The sequence below is a fragment of the Triticum urartu genome, chromosome 2 (assembly GCF_003073215.2).
Source record: "Triticum urartu cultivar G1812 chromosome 2, Tu2.1, whole genome shotgun sequence".
In the NCBI taxonomy this organism is placed as follows: domain Eukaryota; kingdom Viridiplantae; phylum Streptophyta; class Magnoliopsida; order Poales; family Poaceae; genus Triticum; species Triticum urartu.
The window spans coordinates 492,198,601-492,208,471 of record NC_053023.1 but is presented as its reverse complement, the minus strand read 5'-3'; the positions used below and the strand labels follow the sequence as shown (position 1 = coordinate 492,208,471).

General features: G+C 43.8%; 1 protein-coding gene across 1 annotated transcript; it reads left to right on the top strand.

The window, feature by feature from the left end:
• The first annotated feature begins 5,184 nt into the window (after positions 1–5,184).
• LOC125538137 (uncharacterized protein C3orf26 homolog) lies at positions 5,185–9,265 on the top strand. Its single transcript, XM_048701438.1, has 6 exons — positions 5,185–5,584; positions 5,715–5,910; positions 6,108–6,180; positions 7,191–7,240; positions 8,636–8,749; positions 8,846–9,265. The coding sequence occupies exons 1-6, from the start codon at positions 5,284–5,286 to the stop codon at positions 8,970–8,972; spliced, it is 861 nt and encodes a 286-aa protein (XP_048557395.1). The 5' UTR covers positions 5,185–5,283; the 3' UTR covers positions 8,973–9,265.
• The last annotated feature ends 606 nt before the right edge of the window (positions 9,266–9,871 follow it).

Here is a 9,871-nt window from a genome sequence, read left to right as displayed (position 1 = left end):
GTGTGAAAAAAATGAAGCATGGCCAAACTATATGATTTTGTAGGGATACATTTTCTTTGGCTATGTTATTTTGATAAGACATAATTGCTTGATTAGCATGCTTGGAGTATTACTATTTTTATGTCAACAATAAACTTTTATCTTGAATCTTTCAGATCTAAACATTCATGCCACAATAGAGAAAAATACATTGAAGCACATGCTAGAAATCATTCCACATCAAAAAATTTGTTTTTATCATTTACCTACTCGAGGATGAGCAGGAATTAAGCTTGAGGATGCTTGATACGTCTCCAATGTATCTATAATTTTTGATTATTCTATGCTATTATATTATATGTTTTGGATGTTAATGGGCTTTATTTTACACTTTTATATTATTTTTGGGACTAACCTATTAACCTAGAGCCCAGTGCCAGTTTCTGTTTTTTCCTTGTTTTTTGAGTTTTACAGAAAAGGAATACCAAACGGAGTCCAATTGACGTGCCAATTTTTGACGATTTTTTATGGACCAAAAGAAGACCCCGGAGTGAAAGAGTTGGGCCGGAGGAGTCCCGAGCCGTACACGAGGGTGGGGGGCGCGCCCACCCCCCAGGCGCGTGGGTCTGCCTCGTGGACGACTCGGGCACCTCCTTGACGTGAGGCCGACGCCAAAAATTCCTATAAATACAGAAACCTCCAGAAAATAACCTAGATCGGGAGTTCCGCCGCCAGAAGCCTCCGTAGCCACCGAAAACCAATCTAGACCCGTTCCGGCACCCTGTCGGAGGGGGGAATCCCTCTCCGGTGGCCATCTTCATCATCCCGGTGCTCTCCATGATGAGGAGGGAGTAGTCCACCCTCGGGGCTGAGGGTATGTACCAGTAGCTATGTGTTTGATCTCTCTCTCTCTTGTTCTTGATTCGGAACGATCTTGATGTATCCGTGAGCTTTGTTATTATAGTTGGATCTTATGATGTTTCTCCCCCTCTACTCTCTTGTGATGAATTGAGTTTTCCCTTTGAAGTTATCTTATCGGATTGAGTCTTTAAGGATTTGAGAACACTTGATGTATGTCTTGCATGTGCTTATCTGTGGTGACAATGGGATATCACGTGATCCACTTGATGTATGTTTTGGTGATCAACTTGCGAGTTCCGTGACCTCGTGAACTTATGCATAGGGGTTGGCACACGTTTTCGTCTTGACTCTCCGGTAGAAACTTTGAGGCACTCTTTGAAGTTCTTTGTGTTGGTTGAATAGATGAATCTGAGATTGTGTGATGCATATCGTATAATCATACCCACGGATACTTGAGGTGACATTGGAGTATCTAGGTGACATTAGGGTTTTGGTTGATTTGTGTCTTAAGATGTTATTCTAGTACGAACTCTAGGATAGATTGAACGGAAAGAATAGCTTCATGTTATTTTACTACGGACTCTTGAATAGATCGATTAGAAAGGATAACTTTGAGGTGGTTTCGTACCCTACCATAATCTCTTCGTTTGTTCTCCGCTATTAGTGACTTTGGAGTGACTCTTTGTTGCATGTTGAGGGATAGTTATATGATCCAATTATGTTATTATTGTTGAGAGAACTTGCACTAGTGAAAATATGAACCCTAGGCCTTGTTTCCTAGCATTGCAATACCGTTTGTGCTCACTTTTATCATTAGTTACCTTGCTGTTTTTATATTTTTATATTTCAAAAACCTATATCTACCATCCATATTGCACTTGTATCACCATCTCTTCGCCGAATTAGTGCACCTATACAATTTACCATTGTATTGGGTGTGTTGGGGACACAGGAGACTCTTTGTTATTTGGTTGCAGGGTTGCTTGAGAGAGACCATCTTCATCCTACGCCTCCCACAGATTGATAAACCTTAGGTCATCCACTTGAGGGAAATTTGCTACTGTCCTACAAACCTCTGCACTTGGAGGCCCAACAACGTCTACAAGAAGAAGGTTGTGTAGTAGACATCAGTTGGGTTGGCATAGATCGAGATTAGGATTTGTCACTCCAAGTATCGGAGAGGTATCTCTGGGCCCTCTCAGTAATACACATCATAAGCTTGCAAGCAAATGACTAAGGAGTTGATCAGTAGGTGATGTATTACGGAACGAGTAAAGATACTTACCGGTAACGAGATTGAACTAGGTATGAAGATACCGACGGTCGAATCTCGGGCAAGTAACATACGAATGGACAGAGGGAATTACGTATGTTGTCATAACGGTTCGATCGATAAAGATCTTCGTAGAATATGTAGGAGTCAATATGGGCATCCAGGTTTCGCTATTGGTTATTGACCGGAGAGGTGTCTCGGTCATGTCTACACAGTTCTTGAACCCGTAGGGTCCGCACACTTAACGTTCGATGACGATATTGTATTATATGAGTTATGTGATTTGGTGACCGAATTTTGTTCGGAGTCCTGAATGAGATCACAGACATGACGAGGAGTCTCGAAATGGTCGAGAGGTAAATATTGATATATAGGACGATAGTATTCGGACAACGAAAGTGTTCCGGAATGTATCGGGTATTTATCGGAGTACTGGGGGGTTACTGGACCCCCCTCCCCCCGGGGGGGGGGGAATATATGGGCCATATGGGCCATGAGAGGGGAGCACACCAGCAAACAAGGGGTGGCGCACCCACCCACCCCCCATGGCAGGTGGCCGAATAGGAGAAGGAGAAGAGGGGGTTCGGCTCCCCCTTCCTGCTCTTCTTCCCCCTTCCTTTCTTCTCCGACGGAAAAAGGAAAGGGGCGCCACTTGGGAAACCCCAAGTAGGATTTGGATCCTACTTGGGGCACCCCCTAGCTGCCTCTCCTCCCCTCCCACCTATATATATGTGGGGAGGGGGTGCCTAGAACACACAACATCAATTGTTGGCCGTGTGCGGCGCCCCCTCCACAGTTTACACCCTTGGTCATATTCTCACGGTGCTTAGGCGAAGTCGTGCTAACGGAACTCATCTACTTCGTCGACGTCTTGCTGGATCAAGAAGACGAGGGACATCACCGAGTGGACGTGTGCAGAACTTGGAGGTGCCGTACGTTCGGTGCTTGATCGGTCGGAGTTAGAAGAAGTTCGACTACATCAACCGCGTTGTCAAACGCTTCCGATTTCGGTCTACGAGGGTACGTAGACACAGTCTCCCCATCGTTGCTATGCATCTCCATGGATAGATCATTGCGTGTGCGTATATTTTTTTTGTTTTTCCATGCAACGTTTCCTAACAGTTCGTGGGATCGTTCATCGATGGTTCGAGGGACTCCAAGTACGATCTACACCGTCATGTTCTTTTTCCGCTTCAACTCGGTGACGGTAACGATCGTGATCTCGACCCCTAATGCATCTTCATATTGATCTTGGGTGTGCGTAGGTGTGATTTTTGTTTTCTACTATGTTTCCCAACATCGATGACCTCCAAGTTATGTGAGTTAATAACAAGATGGTTGCAACCTGCCCTTTGAACAATTTATAGACCATATCTAAGTTCCAAAGCTTCAACCATCAGGACATCCGTGCACCAATAAATTCTCCAGTTCCCCCTGCAATGAATTTTTCTCTATCGTCCCTCGAAGCAACACCGGTCATGCCTTTAAGTACGTCATGATCAAAAGAGGCATCCACATCCACATTAAGTTTTACAAAACCCCTCGGAGGTTGGACCCAACCCTCTCTTTTCATAGTAGCCTTTGGTGATATAGCAATAACATAGTTTAACGTAATAGCATGAATCCCCATAGAGATATGGTTAGCATCTTGGGTTTTCTCTTTATGGACCAATTTTCGCCTCTCCCATCATAAGTACCAAGTTGTAATTGCAATCATCTCACGACATTCGGAATACCCAAGATAGTCAGCTCCCGTTCAGGCATAGAAAGTAAAAAAATCAAGAACCGCCTCACCAGCATAATCAACTTCGCAAGCTCTTTTAATGACCTGATCTAGTCTTAGCACTCTCCAAACCTCCTTTACTTTTTGACATTGAAATAACATATGCTTTGTATCTTCTGATCCAAAGGGACAAGCAGGACAATTGGGGGTAACTTTTATGTGTCTATTCGCCAAAGTAACTCTACACGGAAGAGTGCCATGCAGCGTGTACTAAATGATTTTTTACCTTCGAGGGGCAAGATAGCTTTCAAACCCCACTCCAAATAGGATTAATAGTTACATATCTCATATCATCATTTCTTCTTAGTTTTCTCCTGTGTTGGCGTACTCATTGCACAACATAGGCTGATCAAACAGAAAATGTTCCATTCTTTGAATAGTTCCAAGCGACAAAGTCCAACATGTCATGTTGGGGCAATGAAATTGCAAGGACCCTATGTGCGTCAACTGCACAACATTTGTGTAACTAGATTTTCGTCCCAATTATTAGTAACAAGATCAAGATCAATTAAATCAGATACCATCAAATTACTCTCTCTAGGTGTGATTACTTAATTTGCACAATTCGGGATCAAGCATCTTCCCAAATATCAATATTGCGACCATTTCCAACACATCATATATAACCATGATTTAGACAATTAACCCCCGCCATAATACTTTGCCAAGTAAAGAGGAACCCTTCTTTAACTTTGCATTCAATAAATTGCCATTTGAGTGGCAACAACTTTATTTAACTAAGAATCTGTTCGAGAATACAAATGATGTCCTGTAAAACTTGAAGCCATACATGACGACCAAATGGTGAAGTAGTTGTTGCCTTTGAGAGCTTAAAGACACATGGGTACCTCGACGGGCGAGCACGGCAGATGGCACACAGCGTGCCACAGGCAGCCAGGCACAACCCATTTAGTCCTCTGCCGGGCACGCAAAATTCGATCGGTTTGGCCACATCTATAGCCGCGGGGGAAGTTTCATGTGATACCGCCCCTTATATGTTACCGTGGTACCGGCTCCTGGGCCGTTGGATTGGATGAATTTCATGTCCGACGCATATGAGAAGTTGATGGACCTGCGTGCAATTTTAAAATTCTTGAATGGCTTTTGTGCAAATATTCAAGAGCTCCTAGGAGCCATTGGATCTAAGATCCAACGGTTCCTAGTAGACCGTATCATGGTATTACGTGAGCCTCGGGAGCACCCGATATTCACCCATAGCTGTGATCCAAAAAAGGAATTTACTCCCTCATCAGTAACAAAAATATATGACGGAGTAGCTGTGACCTCCCGCCCGAGGCCTACCGCGTCCCATCGAACATCGAACTAAACCCTAACTGGGAACGGCACCGCCAAAGTCAGGTTCCAAGCCCAAACCCGTACCCCCAAAATGGCGCCGCCGTCGCAGGCGGCCACCGGCAAGCGGGAGAAGCAGCACAAACCCGCCAAGAGCCTCGCCGTGAAATCAACCAATCCCGTCTCCAAGAAGACGCACAAGCAGAAGAAGCCGCGCCCACCTGCTGAGCAGGACCAAACCAACGATGCCGCCGCCGCCGCAGGTGAACCCGCGGGCGGTGGCGTCCTCTTGTCGGCCGCGCTTCCGCCGGCGCGGCAGCTCGAGTTCCTCCTCCGCAGCTTCGAGCGCGCCGCCAAGATGCGCCTCTCCCCACTCGAGCTCGGCGCCTACTCCGGTATGTTCACATTCAGACGAACCACTGTGCCGGGTCCTGTCCAACTCGATTCAGCGTGTCTCTATGCTCTTCTTGCTGTAAGTGTTGGATGGATTATAAAAGATTTCCGGATCCGCTGCGCTCTGTGTAGAGGGGTGCATGGTGCAGCTCGCGGAGGGGGCGAGCCAGGACGTTGAGAGCTTCGGTGACCATGTGAAGGGGGCCTTCGGAGCGACGTGGAAGGGGGAGCTCTGTGAGGGGAAGCTCGTTGAGGGGTCGATCGATGCGGGCAGCCCGGCGCTCCTGGTTATCAGCTTGGGTGCACTGAGATCACTGGAGCTTCTGAGGTAGCTGTTGTTATGATACTTTATCTTGTGAAACTGCTGTTGTTATGAATTAAATCGCTGCGCTTGCACTGCCACTACATCGTTTTGAAAAACTATCGTGGACGAGAACTATCAGAAGTTTCTATCATGTATATCTTCAAATTATGGTTTGAAGCGGCTGTTGCCCTGTTTTCATATCATCAACATTTGGTTTCTAGGGGGTTAAAGATGTTTACTAGAGGATGCCGTTCAGTAAAGCTCTTTGCCAAACACATGAAAGTGGAGGAGCAGGTACGCTTTGTCTCACATTGAAAATTTTCTGTAGCATCATGCTATTGCAATTTTCTAGTCATGCTGTACACCCGTACCCAAAATATGGGTGCATCCATCTTCAGTGCTAGTTGCAAACGCTTAATCGCTAGGGTTGCTACCAAGATTTTTGAGTCGCCGAGTCAAGTAGAGTCATTATGACTCCGACTCAGCGATTAGTCGGGCCTAGTCGACAATTAGCTTCCCAAGTCGCTGCATTTTCCTGCCCTGCCTCGGCGACTCAAAACCATTGGTTGCTACCTTATTGCTTGTTGTATCCTGTTTGCCTGTAACGTTCACAAATAAAGCAGCTCTGTGCCTCTGTGATTCTGCTACAAATGCTCTACCTCGATTTGGTACCTTGATGTTGAAAGAAACCACAACATTATTTTATCATTATTTTTGTGATATCTGCAACCTAGCTGTCGTATTCGTGGCTCCCTCTGAACCATGGTCATTACTCTATCTGATGGGTGCTTTGCCATTGTTCTAATTCTTTTGGAGACACGACCTGTTTGGCAAAAAGTAGCTAACCCTATGGTAGCGCAAGACAGCAAAGTAGAAAGCAGAAACAACATGTCAGCAAAATGGCAGGAAATAGTCATCCTGCCCGAGCACAACCATAGTTTCACAGTATTCTAGGTAGCAGGGTGAGCAACATCCGTCTAGGGTGGTAGCCCAATTATGACGCCTTTTCTCACCTTTTCCCAGTCTTGTTTCTCCCTCTTGTTCAACCCCCTTCTCCTCTCTCCGTGTTGTGTGAGACCGTCAGCGGTGGCTCGGTTTGGAGGGGGTGAGAAAACTTGATGCTCTTAGTCACATAGGACGGGTCAAAGCATATGGGCACCTTTTTTTTATTTGATTGTTCTTTATTTGCAGAATAGCAAACAAGATTGTTGTTAATTACGGCACGGGCATTCTGATTTATTTTCCTGGCCTCATACTAGTTTTTATTCAGTTATCTCATTCTCTGTGCTAATTTTCACATGTAGGTCACGCTACTTAAAGATCGAGTTAATATAGCCTGTGGTACACCCAGCAGGTATGCGATCTTGAATGCTCAGGCTTTTGTCTGGCTTATGTCTTTATGTTTAATCAGCACACAATGAGAGCTTAGTATTTGGTGGATTCAAGACCAATTGGGTTCACAACTTTTAACTTGTGGGATTTAAGATTTATTTTAGCTTTTAATAGTTGGAAGTGCTGTGATTCATCTTGTTCACATATAAAACGATACGTCCTTGTCGATTTGCTAGATTCAAGGTTTTATATTTGTCTTCCTCAGAACAGAGCATTTATTGTTTATTGTTGCAGCATATATTGTTTACTCCCCCCCCCCCCCCCTATTTTTGCGGAACTAATAGTTTCATGAAACACCATAATATTTTAAGGAACAGTGTCTAACTTGCAAATTTCGGTACGGCACGTTTGATTTATAGCTTGGCAAAACTAAGCTAAGGCAAGTGCAGCTTGCTACAAAAGTGTGGGTAAGAAAAACTGGACACAAGCGTGGCAAGATTTAGCAAAAGTTAAGTGTGACACATGACCGTAGAATATTAAAGTGCAGCAATGCTTATAATTCATATTAGACACATACCTAAAAAACTATGGTTCGCCTAAGGTTAGGTATAGCAAACTGTGGCTGGGAACTGCATGTGCCCTTGGTTACGTAATTTTGTGGATCTTGAGCATATGCTGGTATTATGACGCCTTATAATTCATATTAGCACTAGTTATTGTCTGCGTCCCAACAGAAACAATAAAAAGTTGGCTGACAAAGCTACTACCCATGTTCTTTTCTATTGTTGTTTTAGACATTAGAGTTTGTTGTCGAAGGGGAATTACTGCTTTACTACGATCTCATTGAAGAAACAAAGTCATGGAGAACTGATAGCGGCTTCTGCTTGGTCATTGATGCCATCTCATGTTGCATACTTTATTCGCCGTGGGCATTGGGCTTGGGCATTACAGTGTTGAGATTAAACTTCTTGATTATTAGTTGCTCCAACTTTGGTGTAAAATCTTGTCTGTTTCCATGCGAAGCATGGATATCTTCTATTTATCAAGTTTGATAAGTAGGTCATATCTAAGAACACTTGTTTTTCTTCTCATGTACTCCCTCCGTCCCATAATATAAGAGCGTTTTTTGACACTACACTAATGTCAAAAATGCTCTTATATTATGGGACGGAGGGAATATTATGTTACTAAGCATGTTATAGGATTACGGCTGTTAATGTTAGAAGTTGACTGAACTCTTACTGTAAATACTAAATAGTCTAGTGGAGGAAAAGATTGCGTGCTGTTGAACAGTAATACATGTACATTGTCATTCTTTTGTCAAGGTAGCAACATAAATTTTGTGTGCTGTATAGAGCAGTTTTGCATTTTTCTTTCATTTAATCTTTTCCCTTATGCTTATTCATTTCTTGATCAGAATCAAGAAACTAATTGACATGGAAGCTTTATCGCTGTCACGCTTGAAATTAGTGGTACTCGACATGCAGAGGGACCCGAAGTCGTTTAATTTGTTTACGCTACCGCAAGTCAGGTACCACATACGTCAACAACTTCGGACATTCAGAAATGCTATATGCAACCAGTGCCATTTCCATCTTATTGTATTTTCATATTACTTTTGATGCAGCAACGAGTTTTGGGACCTGTACAAGGGATATCTAGATGAGAAGGTTAGAGGAGGCGACACAAGAATATGCTTTTATGGTGCTGTTTCTGAGAAAGATGCCAAGAAAGTCCTAACGCCTGCTGAGTAAATGTCTATACCGTGAAGTAGTGTCCCAAGTACACTTACCAATCGTAGTTTGCAGCAAGATATTACTCCCTCCGATCCAAAATAAGTGTGGTTGTTTCAGTTCAAAGGGAGTAGGAATTTTGGTCGGGTGAGAAAATTAGGAGTTTTGGTTGCGATTTTCCAATGTACCTTGCCACTCCTTGTTGAATGAGCAAGTCTGCAAGACATACAATGTTTCCATGAGACTGAAGCTGCCGTGTTGGAATTCAAATCAACTAATGAAAACTCATGAACTCAAGCTAGGATATTTATGAACTCCTGTGTAGTGGTGTACATCTGCTATGCTAGTGTTAAACAACAAACTAATTTGGACTTGACGCCTTTTACTACTCGTATAATATAGTTTTGTTTTCCGAGGGAAGGTCATTGTGACTGGTTTTATTGATTTGAAAACATGGCTACAGCATTCACAATTACACTCATGATAAAGCCATCCAGTTACAAGGTATGCGAGAAGAATGTGTTGCTGCATTCGCCCGTCTTGGACAATGTGTGAATTCAACCTTCCTACCGTTGTAAAACGCTCTGCACTAGTCTGTTGCTGATTTCTGACGAGTTGGATTCCGCCTGAACAAAACTATAGCAGATCAAATTAGCCAAATCAAGCCCATTCTTCCTTCATAGTAACACCAGGGACAATGAAGACCTCATTCGTGTCTGGGATGATAGCACGTGCTGCCCCTAAGAAGGATGGGAATGGCGTGGTATGTGTTGGCCCGCGTGCTTTATTCGGGGACATGGAGCCGACCCGATAGACCGGGTGACTCGCCTCATGTCCCTCTGGGTAACATGTTTTGACACACTTTAATACTAAATTTGCACAAAATAGAGAGTGGTAAGAGCATAGTCAAGTGCCTCAAA